Source organism: Python bivittatus, unplaced genomic scaffold (assembly GCF_059951505.1).
Source record: "Python bivittatus isolate LINGU-HERP-01145 unplaced genomic scaffold, Pbiv_v1 ctg000700_np1212, whole genome shotgun sequence".
In the NCBI taxonomy this organism is placed as follows: Eukaryota; Metazoa; Chordata; class Lepidosauria; order Squamata; family Pythonidae; genus Python; species Python bivittatus.
The window spans coordinates 55,310,569-55,331,955 of NW_028277098.1; the positions used below are offsets into that span (position 1 = coordinate 55,310,569).

The 21,387-nt window shown below is 39.0% G+C and overlaps 2 protein-coding genes across 7 annotated transcripts in view; one reads left to right on the forward strand and one right to left on the reverse strand.

Moving 5' to 3' along the window:
* The window catches only part of SRPK1 (SRSF protein kinase 1), a 39,906-nt gene extending 24,577 nt beyond the window's left edge, over window positions 1-15,329 (reverse strand). For both annotated transcript variants that reach the window (XR_015798541.1, XM_007426549.3), the window contains exons 1-3: window positions 15,020-15,329; window positions 14,485-14,545; window positions 2,264-2,382 (exon numbers count right to left, since the gene is read on the reverse strand). Coding sequence is in view for 1 of the 2 variants with exons in the window: in XM_007426549.3 (XP_007426611.2) it covers window positions 2,264-2,382; window positions 14,485-14,545; window positions 15,020-15,329 (490 nt within the window). In the remaining variant the exon portion in view is untranslated. The remainder of the gene's footprint in view (window positions 1-2,263; window positions 2,383-14,484; window positions 14,546-15,019) is intronic.
* MAPK14 (mitogen-activated protein kinase 14) overlaps window positions 15,258-21,387 on the forward strand; it is a 41,131-nt gene continuing 35,001 nt past the window's right edge. For 2 of the 5 annotated variants that reach the window (XM_088154206.1, XM_007426554.4), the window contains exon 1: window positions 16,744-17,003. In XM_088154206.1, the coding sequence (XP_088010332.1) occupies window positions 16,888-17,003 (116 nt within the window). In that variant the 5' untranslated portion in view covers window positions 16,744-16,887. Of the gene's footprint in view, window positions 15,713-15,749; window positions 17,004-21,387 lie in introns of those variants that run through there. The other 3 variants (XM_088154208.1, XM_088154207.1, XM_007426552.4) reach the window with 3 other exon arrangements.

A 21,387-nucleotide genomic window follows, 5' to 3' on the forward strand; every position in this document is an offset into this window, starting at 1 on the left:
TGCAAAAGCCTTTGATTGTGTGGATCAAAACAAACTGTGGCAAATTCTTAAAGAGATGGGGGTACCAGACCATCTTATCTGTCTCTTGAGAAATCTGTATGAGGGCCAAGAAGCAACAGTTAGAACTGGTCATGGAACAACTGATTGGTTCAAAATAGGGAAAGGAGTACGACAAGGCTGTATACTGTCACCCTGCTTATTTAACCTATATGCAGAGTACATCATGAGAAATGCCAGGCTGGAAGAATCACAAGCCGGAATTAAGATTGTAGGGAGAAACATCAACAACCTCAGATATGCAGATGATACCACCCTAATGGCAGAAAGTGAAGAAGAACTAAAGAGCCTCTTGATGAGGGTGAAAGAGGAGAATGCGAAAGCTGGCTTGAAACTCAACCTTAAAAAAAACTAAGATCATGGCATCTGACCCATTAATTCCTGGCAAATAGAAGGGGTAGAAATGGAAACAGTAACAGACTTCATTTATTTGGCTCCAAGATCACCGCAGTCGGAGACTGCAGCCATGAAATTAAAAGACGCTTGCTCCTTGGGAGGAAAGCTATGGCAAACCTAGATAGCATATTAAAAAGCAGAGACATCACCTTGCCGACAAAGATCCGCATAGTCAAAGCTATGGTTTTTCCAGTAGAAATGTATGGCTGTGAGAGCTGGACCATAAAGAAGGCTGAGCGCCGAAGAATTGATGCCTTTGAACTGTGGTGCTGGAGAAGACTCTTAAGAGTCCCCTGGACTGCTAGGAGGTCAAACCAGTCAATCTTAAAGGAAATCAACCCTGATTGCTCATTGGAAGGACTGATAATGAAGCTCAAGCTCAGATACTTTGGTCACCTAATGCGAAGAGAGGACTCTTTGGAAAAGACCCTGATGCTGGGAAAGATTGAAGGCAAAAGGATGAGATGTGACGGCAGAGGATGAGATGGTTAGATAGCATCACTGAAGCAATGAGCATGAAACTGAGCAAACTCAGGGAGGCAGTGAAGGACAGGAAGGCCTGGCACAATATGGTTCATGGGGTCACAAAGAGTCGGACACGACTTAACGACTAAACAACAACAACAATTGTATTCCCCCTCCCCAATTCACTAATTCTGCTACTTTTCAAGAGAAACTTGGAACTCTGACAGCATCTCTTCCCCATGACATCTTCTCCTTGTCATAACTTCTCCCCACTCCAGATTCCCAGGAACAACACAAGGTACAGATGAGAAAGGGACAAACCACAGCCAGCACTCTATCCCTTCCAGCCATGCCTGGGCAGCCTCTATGGTGCAGCACTGTTCTCTGGACTAGCAGGCCTAAGTGCAGGGCCCTGATATGGAGATGGACATTTTCTGGAAGAAGCACCAAGTCAGAGCCTTGTTGCTCATCAATGAGCAATAGCAGCTCCTTCTGCAGCTTGTGAACCTAATGGGAAATGAAGACACCGGGTATCTGGATGCTCTGATCATACCAGGCACCCATTACCAGTTTGTATCCTTTCTCTTTAACTGCCAGCTCCTTAGGTACAGAGCCACTCATGTCTGTGTTGAAATTGTAAGTGCAGTTATTGCCATTCTGATCAACAACACTTGTCTTGGGTTTCCTGGCCCACATCCTACAATACCAGATGACCAGGCTTGTGTGGGCATCTAGCAACCTCACATGAAGTATTCCATCTCATGAAAGTGACTACTTGCTGGCAGTGAAATGCACTAGAAGCCCAAAGGAACAATGGAGGTCATAGCTGTGCAAGTATACACAAACTGGAGGTCTGTCAGTCTGTCTGTCTGCACTCCAGACTTCCTTCTCACTCTGCCTGAACAAGTCACCTATCAGCTTGTCCAAGCAAAGCAGAGAAAAAGCCTGGAGTATGATTTTACACAGTTCTGATTTTTGTGCCCCCCCAATCTGTACTCTTTGAGGGGTCACAAGTTTTGATAATCCCTACATTAAGACATATTAAAAATTGAACAAAACCACTGAAATATACCTGAAATAAGCATATTCCTTCATCTTGAAGTTATTAACTTAAATTGTAAGCTTGGTTTAACAAAGAAGACATACCTTAGGGGATAACTGGTCCTACTATAAACAGCTTTAAATCTTTCAAGCCATGATGTAATCTCCATAAATGGATCCCTGATTTCCTTTAAAAGCAAATTCATAATGTGGCCTATTCAAAGGTTGTATCATGTCATATTATTAGTCTAGAGTTATTGGTCTAAAACAAGGACACTGAAAATGTAAAATGGTGACTGCATACCTTTGCAATAATCATTGGGATCTTCTTGCTCATCATCATCTGACCCCAAGATTTCTTCTTCTTGTTCAGGAAGGTCATTCTCTGCATGGGTAGTAGGGCCACGATGTTGAGTTTCAGGCCTGAGATACAGCATAAATTCGTAACTTGTAAGTTTATAAGGAGGGGCAGAAAGAATAAGCAAGGACTAAAATGCTGTTTGAAGATAAGGCTGGATATATAAACACAGGGTACTCATTTTTTAAAAAGGCAGAACTCATGTTATTATGGTTTTAAGTTAGCTACAGTAAACTACAATTATGATCCAAAGGACTGTGCGGTAACTCCACAGAGAAAGCAAATCTTTTCAGACCCACCCACTTCTGAAAACTAGCCCTTTGGCATCACTCCAAGTTGGTTTTCCCAAAATTGGGCTAACTTTGGAGATTCTCTGAAGAACTACAAAAGATTTTCATTGAAGGGATAGTGCAGATATAATAATCCCCTATCACTTATCTAGTGATAGGCAAATGGAGAAGTTTCTTTTTTTAATTTGATTTGGCACCGCCCAATTCCAGAATGACCCTGGGCAGCTCACAATATAAAACAGAATATAGATACAATAACATAAATAAAAAATACAGTAAGAGAAATAACACAATGACAGTCCAGACAACAACACTGACAATGAAACAACAACAAAAATCAATCACTTCTAAAAAGGGAATGTCACATGCATCCTACCCCAAGGCCTGAGAGAACAACCGAGTCTTTAAGGCCTTCCTGAATACCATCATGGTGGGAGATGTTCAGATCTTGGGGGGAACTCATCATATAGATTCTTAACCTATTTCGTTCTAAGCTATTTTCCAATTCAGTTTCAAGGGTTACTCCCATTAGCATTATGCGTTCACTGGTATTTTTACCAGGCATGGCTGGCTTCAACCAGCATGAAAACCTAACCCTACTACAGATTGGCATCAATTCTAGAACATGCTCTTGGCTGAGCATAGCTGCAAAAAAGACAGTGTATAGAATATCCCCAAAATTACCATAAAGCCATTACATATAAAGTTCTACAATGTCTATCACTTTGGGAATGTATCAAAAAGGAGGGCTGGCAATACCTAATGAATATCTGAATTTTTGAAGGATATTATTCTTCAACAATTTAAGACAACATAGAAAAAAAGAGTGCATACCTGGTTTGTAATCTAAATCATCTAAGTTATGAACTATTTATTTAGCTATAGTTGCAGTACAAGTTTGTTTTTTAATCAATTGTTAAAAATGATCATACAGATAGTCCTTGTTTAGCAACTGCCTCATTTAGCAATGGTGATAACAGTGGTGATGAAAAAGTAACTTTATGGACCAATCTTCGCATTTATGACCTTCGCAGGTCTGTAAAGCAAAGGAAAACTGAAGTAAGATCATAAGCACAGTTGTGGTTTCACTTAGTGACCACTTCGCTTAATGACTGAGTTGTCAGTCCCAATTGTGGTCGCTAAACAAGGACTACCTGTATTTCTTTAGCTGTCCCTTAATTTCATTTTATATACGCTCAGTCCACAGAAAGAGAATTTAGAGCTATTTCAGACACCATAACAATTAACCCAAGATTTTAAAGAATAAACACAAAACAAATTTGTGAACACAACAGTTAACAAATACATTGTGTTGTTACTGAAACTGGCTAAAGCATCTTGCTGAAAATACAGTGAGAAGCAAATTCAAATCTGCTGTTAAATGACTAACATCCATTACCATTGCATTATTATTATTTTATTTATTCTGCCTTTTTAATATATTTTGGCCAAGTTAAGGCAGTGAACATACCTAATACTCCTGCCTATTTTCCCCACAACAACAACCCAGTGAGGTGAGTTGGGCTAAGAGAGTCACCCAGACAACTTTCATGTCTAAGGGAGGCCTAGAACTCACAGTCTCCTGGTTTCTAGGTTAACTACTTAACTACTACACCAAACTGCCTCTCAATATCAATCTCAATATTTAAATTAGTAACATTTAAAGAGCTGCAAATTATATCAATGTTACATTAACAACAAGTGAAACTGTGCTTTATATAGTTCTTATAAGGATCTGTATTGGAGGCCACTGGGAGAAATTCAACTTTTGGGAGCAAATGCCTATGCTTGCAAATGCCAATTCAGAAGTGAAATGGCATTCAAAAGGGAGCACCAACTACAGAAATCACATAGTGAAGTGTAACTTGGGAGCTTGGTTTTGCCATCCATCCTGTACATACTTTTCATTGCAATTTCCTAAAGCTGTAATATCTATGGATTATATAATTGATTCTTTCATGCTTCTTAGAATTACTTGCAATAATAATTCCTAGGCTAGGAATACTGACTCAAAACTCCAAATGCTTGCAGAGAAAGCTGCTTGCTGATGGAATCAATACAATCAATACAAATGGAAAATTCTGGGACTCTGAATTATTTTCTACAGAATCTCCTTAGAGTGGTTTTGGTTTTGGTTTGTTTCAGTTGTCTTACTGCAGATTAGGCCTGCAGATTCAAATACTGGTCTGAAGTAATTCAGGTTACAAAGGCAATCCAATTTGCTTCACCAAGCAAACAGTACACCCTATGTGCCCTGACAAAGCAATTTGTATGACCTGATATCACTTCAGGTTTACGCTGAAGGAGAAGTCTCCTCTCAGCCTTTTCCCACAAGGCTGGCTGAAAAGTTTTCAGACCAAGCAACTTTGGGATTGCCTACAGTCTTCCAAGCATTACGCTATCTGGAAGATTTTCAGCACACATCTTCAGTGATACACACTGAATACTTTGGCCAGTGTTGCAGAACTATCTTCTCAACAGCACTGCCTGAAGTGCTTCCAGGATGGGCATGAAAAAGGTTCTTCTCAAAAGGTTTTTCTCAATAGGACCCCAAAGGTTTTTTGGCCCTATGTCATTGTTGGTCACCTTCCAGTGGGAAAGGCCAGAAGCATGAAGGGATGCATCCTTTCATACCATTGAACTTGCAACTGATGAGTAGTTGGAAGAATCCAGGAGCACAGTTCTGGAGCATTCTCATCTGCTGACAAAGATCAGAAAAATGCCAACAATGCAAAAGGAGGTATGCTGCTGGACTGTCTTAAACATAGCTTATTAGCAGAAAAGCTTCTTTGGTGCCATTGGCCACACTCAACATTGCCAAATAGCTCTAGCAAGTAACTCAAGGAGATTCCAGCCTAGGGGACTCTAGCACATGCCGTAGTGAATCACTTGCTCAATGTATAATCTTTGAATTCCCCAGAACTCACAGTGGAACTGCCCAGCTGGGAAGACCCCTTAGGTGGTGCTGTAGGAAAAGGATCCTCTCAACCTTCTCCCAGAGCACAACCTCTAAGGTAAAAGGTGGGAGCTGCTCTTAACAGTTTCATCTTAGAAGTGAAGTGTGAGAACTACTTCTTATACAATCTATGAAAAACAACACAATAGCAAAACTGACCACCGCAAAAACAAATGGAAATCAGCCCTCCCATACAAAAGAGGGGGTCAGGTAGTCCATTACTTAAGAACAAAAAAAGATGTAATAAGTTTGAATATTGTTTCTCTATATAAGGTTTGTTCTTAAAGCTGTCACTAAAATTCTTGGAATATGACTTCCTAACCTTACTTCACTACAGAATTACTTATCAGGATTTCATGGATTCTTGTGAGCTTGCCTAATAGGTTACAATCCTGTCTGTTGAATGAACTCTCACATGAGGGAACCATTGTCGCTTTGTTCAAAACTTCAGTGGGGTGCTTCACTCAAATCTTCATTGGCATGAAACATTCCTCTGAAGCTTCTTATAGCCCTACTGCAGATACCTTTATGAACACCAGCCTTGAAAGAAACTGAATGGAATTCCAGATATGGAACTACCTATCTGGAAGCCCCTCCAATAGCAGCATTTAATGTGGCTGAATGGTAATAAAGATTAATAAAATACATACACTTCTTGCATAGAAAAAATAGTTGCTTATATCTAGAAATGTAAAGCTTCAAATAATGAAGTATTTAGAACTACTTGATGATGATGATGATACCTGTGTAACTATTTTTGTAAATAAAAAAAATACCTTCCTGAAATATCTAATTCCATATCCATTTGTGATGTGGTAAAAATATGTTTAAACAAATATTCCTTCCCTACAAGTAATACCCAGATGCACTATTAGAATAATGAATAAGCTTTCTTATATGAACATTCCTCCCCTCCCTCCAGGTGTTGCAGATTTACTCAAATCTCCTATATAAGGGAAAAATAATAAATCTGCATAGTAGAAATAACAGGAATGGAACCCACATAGAGATAAACACAAAATCAAATAATAAATTATGTAGTTCAATAGGAGCTTTGATAGCTAAGAGCAATATAGAAAAGGCTAATCAGTAATTTTTGAATCCAGAGACAAAACAAGTAAATAGGAACAAATCAGTATTATCCAGCTAAAAGCCACACCCATTACAGCAAAGCTATTTTATTAATTATGCCATAAATATTGGAAATTTGAATTGTTGAGATACATTATATAATACTTCAATCAATCAATGCTTATTTAGCTGCTGTGGCTTTTGCTAAGCCTCAGTAATAATGTTCTAGTCAAAATGCTGTTTGATATTCTGCAATCATTCATCTCTTTAATGTGCACAACTTTCCTGTAGCAAGGAAGTTACTAGAAAGTCTCCACAAAGCATTTGGGAACTGCCTTTATTCTTCATCTAAAGGAAACCAAAGGATCGTATCATCTTCGCTTTTAAACATCTTAAGACCTTACACTTTCAGAATGACTATTTATTATTTGTCAGAGAATACAACGTAAGACTGAACAAATTTAGGGACCTATCCTCCTCATTATTCACAAAGAATGTATAGTTTCACAATTAATTTTTAACAATGTTCACTGTGATCTTTATAACTGTTCCTACCACAATCTTTCTAAATGCATCCAAATTTACTATTGCTATAGGTCAGTATGTTATAAGCCTGCATATACTCTGTAAAGTCCTTAGAATCAAATAATATTGTTAAAAAGATTTATTCAAGCAGATTGTGAATCAAAAGAGATAATAATCTGCAGGCATCTTTGCAACTATTACTTTAATTCCAACAAATTAGAAGCTGTTTTACAAGTGGAGACAAAGAGCTATTACAATAATTCCAAATACTTCATTTCAAGTAGTTCAGAAAAATTCTGATTCTTGAAATCACATTCTCCTATGAGTAAAAAAATGGAGGGGGGGGAGTTTACCTGCATGAAGCACGGACACCCATTGATGAAGGTACCTCTGAAGATGGATCAACAATTTTCAAAAGAGCCATGAAAATCCAAATGGCACACTAGTCCTGGTGATGGGATGCATAAATTGCAAATAGGGTGCTGGCTTTCCCTGAACACAGCAAAGCTTTGTGCAGAAGGAAGAAAAAACAGACTATGCCTCCACCACCTAGCTGCAGATGTACAGCACTGCATTGCAGGTAAATGGCTTGCAGCATCACTGGGGAGGACCGATTTCAGATTTGCTTCCTGAAAAATTTAGCTACACTTTGGAATGATAGAATATTTATTATATTCCTCTAATGCTTTCCAATTTCCACAGTTTTTCCTACAGATACTGATTTTATTGTCTAGGTTTTTTTTAAGTGTAGAGCCTTCAGTTTCCTGCTGAATAATTTACTTCCTTCAGAACTTTTTAAAAATCCACAGTAGATGACTTTGATTCTAGGACCTGAAATATCAGGGAAGGAGAGACATTTTAAAAAGTCTTATAAATGTTTTGCTATTGTTTGCACCTTTCCTAGCTCTGCCTAGAACAAAAGAGGAGGATGACATTTTTTGGAATGCCATTCAATTTACATAAAGTAAGTTTACCTTAGAAACTTATACTAAGAGATTAACAAGTTCAACAAAATATTAAAATCAGTCTTGACTACATAAAATGATGTTTTTTTATCTGCACTCAATCTGTCATCCCAAATCACATGTAAGTCCCAAAACAGATTTGCTTGCAAGGAAGAACTACAGTCTACTTTGTAAGGCACTGCAATAAAACCTTTTATTGCCCATGAAATTGAACAATATTAACTGCCAGAAATGAACTACCCATTCACCACTAATTGCTACATTACTCTAGTAGACACGAATACAGGTATATAAATACTTAATATGGCAAAGAGTCAAAACCAATGGGTTTCTTTCACAAATACTGCTGAACACACACTCTAACTGTACTAATATAGTGTAACTGGAATCTGTTCAAAGTACATAGTTATCCCCCAAAAGAGGTAAAGGCTGGGAGTGATAACAACAGCATGAATCCTGTTGCCAATGTATATACATCGTGTCTGGGTCTGAATGCAGACTATGAATCCTCTGTCAATCTTTCTAAATTCCTGTCTCCTGTATCTGTCTGGCCCATCTGGCAAGGTTGGTGCACTTTGGGTTCCATCAATTAAACAATGCCATCTATCGGGACCCCAGAAATGTGCTTTCTCTGTAGTAATGCTTGCCCTCTGGAATGAGATTCCTCCCAATAATCAAATGGCCCCCATCCTACTGGTACTTCAAAGGGCCCTGAAGATGTGGCTTTTTGCTCAGGCCTTTGGTGAGGATGACTGACACCCCTTTTCTTCCTTTTCCTTGTTCCCATCTGGGTTTGTTTTCTTTGCTCCTTTGTATTGTTCCTTGTTTTTAACAATCTGTAAATCACCCAGAGTTGCTGGGAGTCAGGTGACATATAAATTTAATAAACTATTATTAAATTACATCTCCTTGCACATAAGACTAGTCCTTTCAATGATATTAAAAATCTATCATTATTAAACATGAATGAAAGAGCCGTAGAAAGGGAACCATGGGTAAGTCTTCATTCACTCTATGTTAACACAAGACTGCAGAAAATCCTTACCAAAATATAATCTTTTATCTAGAATTTAAGCAATCTAGCAAAATGTGCCTATAAATTAAGGTCAAATATATAGGACTTATTTAATATCATGAACAATTGATGGCAGGATTACATTCTTAGCAATCTGATTTAATATCCAAAGCAGATATTTGATATGCTTCCTTGTAAATCATATTACATCATACTTCTTGAAATGGACATTTCTTTTAACTCCACATAATACAAACGTATTACAACTGGTATGCTCTATCAAGAAAAATTTGTTCTAATTTTAAAGACATAATTAAACTGGGAACAGCTTTCATTCTCCATTATGGAAAATCCCTAAATTTGGAACTTTAAAACAACAGTACAGTAAGCCCTCAATTTGATTGACCTCAGTTTCATGGACTTCAAATACAATGGCCTAATTTTTCATTTTAGTGAAAGTTCTTATTACAAATGCACCATTTATGACAATTATGTATTTACACAAATAATGCAGATTCAAATTTAATGGATACTTCCCCACAATGGTGAATTACATCAAGGTTTTACAGGTGGTCCTCATTTAACAACCACTTGTTCAGTGACTGTTCAAACTTGCAACAGTGCTGAATGAGTGGTACTTACGACTGGTTCTCAAAGTTCTGGCCGTCACAGTGCCCTCACGATCACGTGATTGTGATCTGTGCACTTGGCAATTGGCCCAGATTTCCAACCACTGCAATGTCCAGAGATCAAGTGATCATGATTTACAACCTTCCTTGCTGGCTACCCACAAGCAAAGTTAATGGGGAAGCTGGCGGGAAGCTGGAAGTTGCAATCATGTGAGGTCCTTGCTTAATAACCCAGGGTGATTCGTTTAACAACATTAACCGGAGACTGCCAGAACTGCTGTTGCTAAGCAGTGCAGTCATGTGGTGTCGCACTTTACAACCACATCACTTAGTGATGGAAATTCCAGTCCCAATTACCATTGTTAAGCAAGGACTAGCTTTATTAAAATTTGATTACTGAAGAACTACAGGATTTCTTGATTTATTTTTCAAGTTCTACTTACACTAGAAAACACATAATGGTATAGTTTTTGTAGTGCTTCTGGATAAGCATTTTTTTCCTTAGAATTAATGCCAATAAAAATGTATGCTAGAATTAATGCCAGTAAAAATGTATGCTAATGTACAGAAATGTAAAGCAATGTATATTCATATTTTTGTAATAATTTACAGTCTTATCTCAAGAAAAAGATGAAAATAAAGGGAAAAATTAGCTTGTAGCTTCCTTCCATTAAATAGTAAAATAATAGATATTCAAACATTTCATTAATTACCATTTTGACTCCATGGAAAGATTACATGTTTTCCAAACAGAATGAAAAACAGCCTAACCCTACGCTTTTATTTTCCAGCAAATTTTAAGATTCTCTTACTAGACATGCTGGGCATAGGGAACAAAAACAGCTGCATTTATTCAATGGTAAGCAACATTTACACTTAAATGCAAAAAAATAGTGCTGTTTATACTGTTTATACAACTTTATGTATATCAAAATGTAATTTCTTACAAAATACTGATAGCATCTCACTTCCAACATACTTGAAGTAATTTCCACAGAAAACTGGATACAGTCACAAGTGAAAGGAGAATAGGGAAATAATAACGCAGAAGGCAACTCTCAATACATTCCTTTCTACAGATAAGAGGGTATATGAATTTTGGGATCATGCTTATACTCTGAACACTTTCTCAATGCTTTTCCAAACCCTGTTCATGTCAGGGTAGAGGTTAGAAGTGGATGACAATACTTCCGAGGCGTTCTTTCTTAAACTCTAGTGAAAGGCCAAAGCTTCCCCAACACCGTGATCCAAGAAACTCAAAATTATTATTGTGCCTTTTTAATACTCATATTTGCAAGGGAGGAGATAATATGGGGTGGAGGGAAAGAGACACCAAAAACCAAAGTCAATGAACTGCAAAAAAAGATGCTGCTTGCTTTCCAAGATTCCAAAAGGAAAAGGAACATTTCATTAAAAATGGTAGTTAATACAGACATCTCTTCACAACCAGTAAGAACTGATCCAGTGGAAAAAAAACACACAGAGCCAAATTTAAACAGATTGTGATTGTGAATAGGACATAACAACTAGGAAACTGCACCCTGCCTGGGCTGAAAAAAGCATGATGGGCATATTTTGTAATTTAAAATTGATCATTCGATTAGAAGGCAATTATAATAAGGGATCCCATACATGTAAATATATATACGTGCCACTTATATCAAATGTGTGACTTTTCAGATCATAAACTCTCAGCAAGGATCTGATACCTGTCCTTATCAAATATCATGCACAGTACTGCAGTTTGCTGATGACCATTTGCTTGAAAACGAGCAAGCTCTAACTCCACAAAAGGAAATTTTCCAAAGTTAATTTTTTTTCTTTTAACAAGACAGATAAATAACAATAATGTATGTGTGGGCAGGCAGACAAACATTCTGTGGTTTATTGGCTATTTGCAAATCTACAATATTATTTTAAATATTTCTATCATATTGGTCACTACGCTTGAAGTTTCTTTCATAACATTGGCTATTTTTTTCTATATAATAAAACACTGCACAAAGTAATTTCACATTTATTGCTTAAAATGAATTCTGACAGTGTAAACTTGTTTCTGCTACAAAGAAGCTTATCCATGAACTTTACAGAACAATCCTTTTAAAGAATTAACAAATTTAAAAAATGGAAAATTAAAAAAAAAAGCCCCCCCAAAACAAAAAACAACCATCAATTAGGATCAAAATACACTCAATATCTTAAGGGACTTTTAAAAATAAAAATCTCTTTTGATAAAAGAGTAATTTCTGACAACTTCATGGATATGTCCAGATAGGGTGTGGTTTTTGTTTTTTTTTGGCATAACATAAAAGCAATTTTGTCACTATCTTGTTTTATTCTTTTCATCTTCCCAGCATAGCCTGCATCCCCCTGGTATTCCTTGGTATTCTCCCATCCAAGTACTAATCAGGTTCAACCCTGCTTAACTTCTAAGCCATGACATATTTATTCAGTATTCCTACTGAGAAAGACTTCTGTATGCACAAAGAAAAATGATCAGGAACTACTTTGTTGATGCCTATTAGTGATTTATAGCATTTTCCACAAAACAAAGCAACATTTTATTAGTGCTCAAAGACTGAACTTTAGTCTCTATTTCTACAAAATATTAGGTGCATCCTAAAGATGGGTGAAATGTTCTAAGCCTGAAAAGCTATTTTGAAGTTCCAAACACAGAACAAAAGAAATTTCTGAAGTTTTGTCCCAAAACTTTTGGAGTATGCCCAAGTTGCATGATTCATTTTTCTGTTTAAATTCCTCCAAACCACAGGGAGTTGGAGAAAGCATTAGCCAAATTCATCCCTGCTAGCCACTGCCTGGAGTAACCGAAGGATATAGGAGCATAAAAATGAAGAAAAACGTTAAAAATGAAGAGAGAGTAACACTGCTGCGTGCCCAGCAGACACATTTAGTGCTGCCACGGAATTTCTTGCTATGAAGACATCTTAGTTTGTTGCTTGTAATGTCGTGCTGTTGTCTCTCTATATATTGTGCTTAGTTTTTTATGCAGGTTGTCAAATGCAAAACTATATATTATGTGCATTACAAATTCTTACTGTTATGATGCTGAACTTTCAGAATGCCAAATGTCAGAATTGTGTTTTGTGCACATGCAATTGGAAGAAGCCTCAAACCAACAGTTGAAGAAGCACATTTTTACTTTTGTTATGTTGTTTGTGGACTGCATTAAAGAGACTTCATTGCTGTTGCTTCTGTGCAGAGCTCATTTGAAGGTGACTGTGCAGACAGTTCAGGCTGCTACTTTACATTAACATTACATAAGTATATACAGTAAACCCTTAATGGATCTTAAATGCAACAGAAAAAATCTCTCCATACCCAGTCACCGTTTTACTCATGCCTGATGTGTAAAAATTGCATGTGCTTGAAGACTCATTCCAATTTTATGCATTTAATTTATGGATACTCTGCTTTAATGGGCATTTTTTCACCGTATTAGCGCATTTAATTAAAGGTTTACTCTATACACAGGCTTCTGGTGACTCTGCAGTTCTACATGGCCTGGGGCTGAGGTACTTTCAGAATACAAACAGTATCAACCTAACTGGGAAAAAATGGTAGTTTCCCACTATCATGAAATCAGAACAACCAAGGCAAGGAGGAAGACTTCTCCATTATGGCACCCATGATGTGAAACCGGAGGTTAGATTTACCCTGACCCTAGTGGTCTTCTGGAAGCAAGTTAAAAAGGAACTCTCGTGGATGGTTTTTTAACTAGTTAGGACAGAGCTTCAAGGATTATTTACATATCACTCTGATAGTGAATTAATGACACATTTTAATGGTTGCTTTATTACAATATTATTTGTACCATGGAATTTTATTCTTTGCAGCCATCGAGAGTCACATGATGGCAACTGTCTTAAAAAAAAAAATCCAATAAGTAAACAAATTAGTGGGCTTAGACACTTGCCAGTGTGTATGGTACTATAGCCTTAAAGACTGTTCCACAGGATATTACATCATATAGGTAATTGAATTTAATTAAATGTAAATCATGAGCCCCTTAACACACAATAATTTTGTGTATAGTTACTCAGTGGTAAGTCTAACTGAAATTAATGGGAATTCTTAGAAGACAGGAGTTATCATAGTAATAACCAAAGACAAGTATATTCCAGTATTTGCTAAAAATGTGGAGCTCCTGCTTTGCCTATGGCTATAAAATGAAGCTTTTGGGTTAAATAGAGCTACTTAAGCTGCTGCATGAAGGAAAGACTTTAGCTAGACAATAAACAGGAAGAAGGAAAAAAATGCCCTCCTCCTATTTTACCCTGTCAGTGCAACTCCAGAAGGAACTTTAAATATTTCAGATCTCTCAAGAGGCAGCAGGTAGGGTGTCTCCATAAGGTGCTTAAATGGCTGTTATGCCCCAAATAATCACCATGAAAATTAAAGCAGCAGAAAATCCAGAGGTGGCCAGAAGACACAAGCTAAGTCCAGCTCTAGCTTTTTATATACTATACAAATACCTTAACAGCATTTATGTAATTCATTGCATCCAACTTACTTTAGAAAATTGACAAATGTATTGTCAGAGACTGAATGCACGCTTTATATACATGCTGCCATAAGGATGGGCTGGTACGAACAGTAGGAATGAAAGTCTACTAGACTTTTTTCTTTATTTTGATTCAAGAAAATACAGCTTTCTACAATTACCTTCATTTAAAACACATTGAAGAACACACTTACTTTCTCTGGGCCTTTTCTTTCTTGGCTTTGGTCCGCTTCTTTCGGGCTTGCAATGCTAGAACTGAAAAGAGATGGGGAAGCAGAAGAAAGCAGGGTCAAAAAGTTTCATCTGGTAAAGAAAGGTTAATTTTTAGCATCATCAACTATATTTGGTTTACAAAGCACCCCTACCTTTCCTAGAAGCACTATTTGTGATTGAGTTCAATTACAGACATATGCCTCCGCCAGATTATTTTACCTCGTTAAATAACATAAGCGGAGGCAAAGTATCATCACACTCTCTACCTCATACACACAAAGGGGAGAGGTAAGCACACGCTCAGGAGTTACACTACTGTCAACATATCTTTAAAATGCAACAGGCATCTAGTATTAAGTATACTAAAAAGAATCCAGAAACCAGATCATTTATATTAGAGCAACGGTATGAATTCGCAGTAAAAGAGGACCAAGAAGAGCAACCCCTTCCTGAGGCGAACTAAAGAAAAAAGAAAAAAGAAAAAAAAACCGGAGCAAGGAAACCCAACGCACTCACCTTTCCGCTCCATGGCGGCCAGCGACGGCAGCCCCGCGGAGCTCCCACGCGTGCGCTCTAAAGATGTTCCTTGCGCCTGCGCCGGGCGCGGGCGGGCCGGTCGGCGCGTGCGTACGGCCGGTATCTTCGCGCGCCGTTGTGCGCGCCACCAAATTTCTTCGGCGCCGCTGCTGTCACTTCCTTCCGAGCTGGGACTACTAAGGAAAGCCACGCCCCCCGGTTCTTCCGAGCGCGTACGGCACCGTCCCCTCCTCTGCATGAGAGGGTGAAGCCGCGTGTTAGGCTCCTCGCCCGCCTCCCCCTGTCCCATGTGCGGAGCGCACGCGCCTCCCCCTCCGCAGCCCACTGTTTTCCCTTTCGGGCTTCGCCGGATTTGGTAGGGTCAGAGAGCGGGGACAACGGTAAAAACTCCCCCACGCGAGCGGTAGCGAGGTGCTGTCGCCGGACAGTGGATTGTGACGTGTTCGCTGTCCGTTCTGGCTGCGGGCGAGGTTTTAAGTCACGCATAGCAGACGTGGGACTTAATGGACAGAACGCCTTTCGGGGGTCCCATCCGAGCGGCTGTTCCGGGGACTGGTTTCTGATGTGTGCTCTTGCATCAGTAGATGGCGTGGCAGCTTGCAGCGTCTGAAACCGCTGCAGAATCGTAAGCCATGGCGATACGGCTGTTAGAGGCGCGCCTCGACTTCCAATGTGAGATTTAGGCTTATGTTACTTTCGCGTTGTTAAAGAAATATCCTTTTGCGGAGCGGCGTTGAATAGAGAAATGGCTGAAGAGGTTATAGGTTATGGTTTATAAGACATGATTCCCCTTACAGACCCTCTTCCTGAAAAAAGACAGAAACTAGCATTGGATGCTGGTAATTTTCCAGGAGCAGGAGATGGGCAAATGAGCAAAACACTAGCTTGATTCTGTGTACGGGTGGATATATGGGATCAACCCTGTGCCAGTACAAGGAAGCGAAGCAGTGTGTGCGCTTTTGATAATGAAAATGAGAAAAGCTGGACGACCCTGCTGTAGGGTAAACGCTGGATCTAAAAGAAGTGGAAGCCCAGCAATTTCAGTCACTTAGGCTGGCTAAGCGAAAACGAGGGGGAAAGGTGCTTTCCTTTATAGGAATTTACTGGATTAGGACTGTTAATTGATAAATCAAAAGGGTTGCCTTAGAAATGTCGCAATGAAGATTACGGCACTTCGCCACAGCAACAGGGAAGAGAGCCAAGTTGTAAGAAAATAAAAGCAGGCTTGCGCCGTCAAGCCATCCCGGGAAGGCAAGCCCGATTTCTACAATTACCTCAAGCTCCGCCTTCCTCCGCTTCTCCCTCCTTACAGATCTCGCGAGACGGTCCTAGCGGGCTGCGCTCATATAGGCCGCAAGAATTACGTTCCATATTGGGGCATTGCCTCAAGCAATTCCGAGCCGCAGCTCTCGCGATACCTCTGCAATCGATTGGTCGAGGATCTAGGAAGAGGTTCGGAGAAGTCAGACTGGCGTGTCTTCGTCATTGCTTGGCTGCCCGCTCGACTCTTGAACCAGCTCCGGTCTCCTTAGAGACCCCTGCGTGCTCCGCGGGTGGCCTTCCCCGCCAGGGATCGGGCAGCCTGGAGAAGTGAGCGCTTGCGGGGCTCCGGCCACTGTTCCTCCAAAGGTCCCCCTCCTTTCCTTCAGAGGAGGGGCTGCAGCGGTGCAGGGCGCTCGGAGCGAGCCGCGGCCAGCGACCGAAGTTGCAGCTGGGCGCGGGCGACTTTTCCCACCTCCTCCCTCCGCGCGGGAAACCCCCTTTCGCTGCAGGGGGAGGAGCCGAGGTCCCTGCTCGAGGGTCTCCTCCCTCCCGGCCCCGCTGGGTGGGGCGGACTCGGGGTCGAGATGACCCAGGAGCGGCCCAAGTTCTACCGGCAAGAGCTGAACAAGACGGTCTGGGAGGTGCCTGAGCGTTACCAGAACCTCTCGCCGGTGGGTTCCGGAGCTTACGGCTCCGTCTGGTGAGTTGCAATCATTCCAGGAAAGGAGGAAACGTCGCCGTCTGCGTTGCATCCGAGGGGCGAACGCGCACCTTTCCAGCTCCGCCTGGCGTGCAGTTGTCCGACGTTCTCCCCGAGGCCGGTCACCCCCAGTGGGAAATGTATTCCTTGTAGTTGGCGGGCGTAAAAAGCCTCACGGGGTGGTTGGTCTTGCATGCTGTACGCCCCCCACCCCACCCCACAGGGAAGCTTGCATTCAGGTTGCGGTATCAGAAGGAACTGGTTTGGGCTGTTCTGTTGTGCTCTCTGAAGCCAGGGCATGTAGATTTATCTTGCCCTGTGCTTTATTCTCAGTCACATTGTCCTGTCAGTCTCATTTTCCCTTGTGGCCACTTTCCACTTACTCTGTTCTGTGCAACCATCTGGTGAGGTGGTTAAGGTGTTGTACTACAACCAGGGAAACCCAAGAGCAAGCCCAGCCCGTCCATGGAAGCTCTCTGGCCAGCTTTGGACTTTCCTCCCTCTCTCACTCACTTGGCCCAGCTTACCTCCCAGGGTTGTCTGGGGGGGGGGGGAAACGGAGGGAGTGTTATGTATACTGCCTTGAGCTGGAGGAAAGGTGGGATAAAAATTTAACAAATATACATAAAATATCTTGCTTTTCTGGTGCCTAGATAATAGGCTTTGGGAGAGAGGAATTGCTTAATTATTCTTGCCCCAGTTTCAGTTAAGAATTGCTGGGCAGGCTGCCTAAAGAGATCTGGCTTTGGGGAAAAAGTGTGAGTGCCTTGATGACTTCAGGATCCAGGCAAAAGTTGTTTTTTGTTAGGGTGATGCTGCTCTATGTTGGGCCTACATCAGTAAAGCAGTGACTTCAGCTCTGCGTGATGAGAGAAATTTAGCCTGCCAAATCTATTACTTATCTCATCTTTCCTGAAAGAAGCTCAGGGTAGCATATATCCTTTCTGTTCTCCCATTACCTTTATTCTTACAGTGATTGTGGGGTAGGTTAGGCTAACCAGGACTGACCTAAGGCTTCATGGATTTGAAGTTGAATATTACTGAACTGGATTTTCTGAGTGTATGGTTAGCACTTTCTTAAATAAAGATAGCATACTTCTGGATAACACTTTCTTAAATAAAAGAAGCTGTGCACTGTAGAGGCTGAGCATAGAGATACTGAAAAATAGTTGAAAAGGAATAATATAAATTAGGGGAGGAATTTGTAGTGTACCTCCTAATGAATGATATTTTGCGCTGTATTTTCTGCTGTGCAGCAGTATTGCACAAATTGTGGTTCATGGAGAAAGAATAGAAGCTTCAAGAAAAGGTTCAGTAACAAATATAATGACTACAAATAGCACCTACTTGTATGTTAAGTTAGCAAGTAAATCAAGCAGGGATAGCCTACCTTTTTGGTAACATATTATGGGTAGGCTCAAAAAAATGGCTGTAATGATTACTCCCCCAGGCATAAAACTTTACTGCTATAGTACACAGATTCTGTAGATTCACTCCAACTTTTTTCTTTTTAAAGAGTAGAAGAACACATTCCTGATGAGACAGTACTTTTATTTTCCAAGAATGTTTGTGGAGCTTAAGGTCATTCTTGTAAATAAAAATGCTCCTGGGGGCTGGTATTGCTTGCGCATCCTTTCTTAGAATCTAAAAAAAACATTAAAGTCAGTTATGGTGGTAAAACTTGCCTACCCCTGAGATTAAAAAAAAATACAGAAAGAAGTATGGCACCCTTGACAAATACATTGCCTAATAATTGCAGCAGTGTTAGTAGACAGCAGTGCTTTTAATAGTCAGTCATACTGTATTACTCTGTCTTGCGGCTTCTCTAGATGCTGTAGGTGTCCTTTGGAAGACTGCAGTCAGCACTGAACCTCCCAGATAACATTGTGCAAGGAATCAAATATTTAAACAGTATACCATTATTCAAAATGCATGATATATTAATTCTAGGGAAAGGAAATTGGAATAATATTCAAATACATTTCATTATTTAATAAATTTATTTAAAATAAACGTACATGCATACTGGCTGTGTTATATAAAATTTGGCTTCATGAACATTTGTGTTCAGTCTTGTTTCAAATATCTCAAATATAGGTACCCGTAAAAGTTATTAGTTTGTTGATACAAATTTTTGTATAGCCTTTTCAAATTCAGTTTGGACATGCTTCTTTGGCAGCAAAATGCATTCAATATAATTTTAACAATTTGCTTTGTATAGGTTCTTACTGATTTATTTGAAGCCAATTTAAAAGCACTATACAAGTAACATTCATTGAAAGACTTATACTTTCATATCTGTAAAAATGTAGCTCAGTTTTTAAAAGTTTAATTATTTTAAGCACTTAAGTTTTCTTTTTAATGTTTTTGCTCCTAGAAAATAGATCTAATTATGCTGTACTTCTAGTTTTGGGAATCTGAGGCTTGCTTGTGTACTAAAATTCCATCACATGAGAAAAACAGTATATTTTAAGTTCATATAAAACATGGTGATTAAACTTCCTAATTTAGCATTACATCATATAGTCTTGTGGCCTCTAGGATTTAACTAAGAGTTAGATCCTACTCCTGTCTGCTAAAAAATAAGACATATTGAATTCAGTGGGATTGACTGCCAGGTAAATGAGAATGGGATATAGTCTGACTTTCTTGGTAAAGTGATGTGGTTCTTCCATTATAATGTGGTGGGCTCCAAAGTTTTAAATAGCTATATTCTCCTCCTTTCCTCCAAGCAACTTAAGGCAGGGAGAAAATTGACTATGTCTGGATGTTTACTTAATCTAAAGCTTCTCATTGTTCTTTTACTATACATTTACTTTGTTCCATCTAGAGAACTACATTATAGTTTTGCAGGATAATATAACTACCTTAGTCCTCCAGTTCTCACTAAACAATATTCCAATCATGTATGCATTAAGCAAAGCAAAATACCCCACCTCTCAATACTTTCATTAAAGCTTTGATTTACTATTCTAGAATCTTCCCATCATAAGATAAAAATGCTGAAGGTAACCAGCCAAAAGCCTTTCTAGCATTAGAAATTTTGGGGGGAGGGAGATCTCAATTGGATTGGAAAGGAGAAGAAGTCCTTTCAGCTTCTCAAATCTCCATATGTCCTTTGAGGTATAAATTGTTTAAGCTGACTTGAACCTCATTTAACAAAAACATTCATTTTAAGGGTTCAAGATAAAATGCAGAATATTTTTGTGGATTCTTCTAACACTTAATTTGGTGGTTTGTATTACAAGGCAGCAAAAAGGGACCTCCTGCAGACAATGCAGTGATTATAGGATGAAGAGAGGCTTTAAGTGTAAAAATATTTTTAAATCCTTTTTTTATAGTAATTTTATTAAAAATTACAGTTAAAAAAATACAAACTAATACAAACTAAAAAAGAATAAAAAGAAAAAATAAAGTGCAGAGAAGAAAAAATAGAAAGAAAAATAGAAAAGAATAAGAATATAGTAAAGAAAAAGAAAAGAAATATATAAAGAAATGACTTCCCCCTTCATCACAAGTATAAACAATTTTAGTAACATCACCTTCTCTTAAAATACCACAAATGATCTCTTCTTCCCATATCCCATCTCTTATCTATAAACAAATCCTTAAGGCCTCGTTCAGTCCCGATCAGCAAAAGGGTTACCAGAGATAACAACGTATCTATTTTAACCTTGATCAAATAAACGAACTTTATATTCCTTCCTTTTAGCAATCTTGATCTTTAGCCTCTTCAAATAGTGTCCTAGAACTTGATTTCTTTTCATTTTTTCTTTGTCCCTTCTCACAAAATTCTTCAAAGCTTTAACAAGTCTCTTTTGTAAATCCAATATAGGAAAGTTATCTAGGTTGCTCTTTTGGGTTGTTATTTGTATATCCCTTTTAATTATTAAGACGTCAGCCAGTTTCATCTGTATGTCCAGTGTAGCATCTTTTTCGATATTGTTCTTGTAGCCTGTCATTTTTAAATCCACTTTCAGATCATTTTCAGTCTTGTCCAATAAAACTTATTCCTTTTCCATAACATCTTTTAAACACAATCTGTCTATAGAGATAGACACTCTTAAAATTAACTTTGTCCATTATTCAGAAATATCCTTCAGTATGTCCAGTGTTAAAATATTTTGTTCCATTCTGTGTTAGTAAGTCAGATTTAAGTGTTCTTCTCCTTCAGTTGTAATCTTTAGTTCCTTCTGGTTCCCTCTAGAATCCAACCTTCAAAGTCTCATCCTATCATTTTTTTAAAAGAGAATTCAAAACAAAAGCATTTTTCCATGGGACGGATTCTTGTAATTAATTCCAAAATCTTATTTCAAGTCCATCTGGATCCTTTGTTTGTTTGTAACTTTCCAGAATCAAAGTTCTAATCACCCTTTTGCTGTTT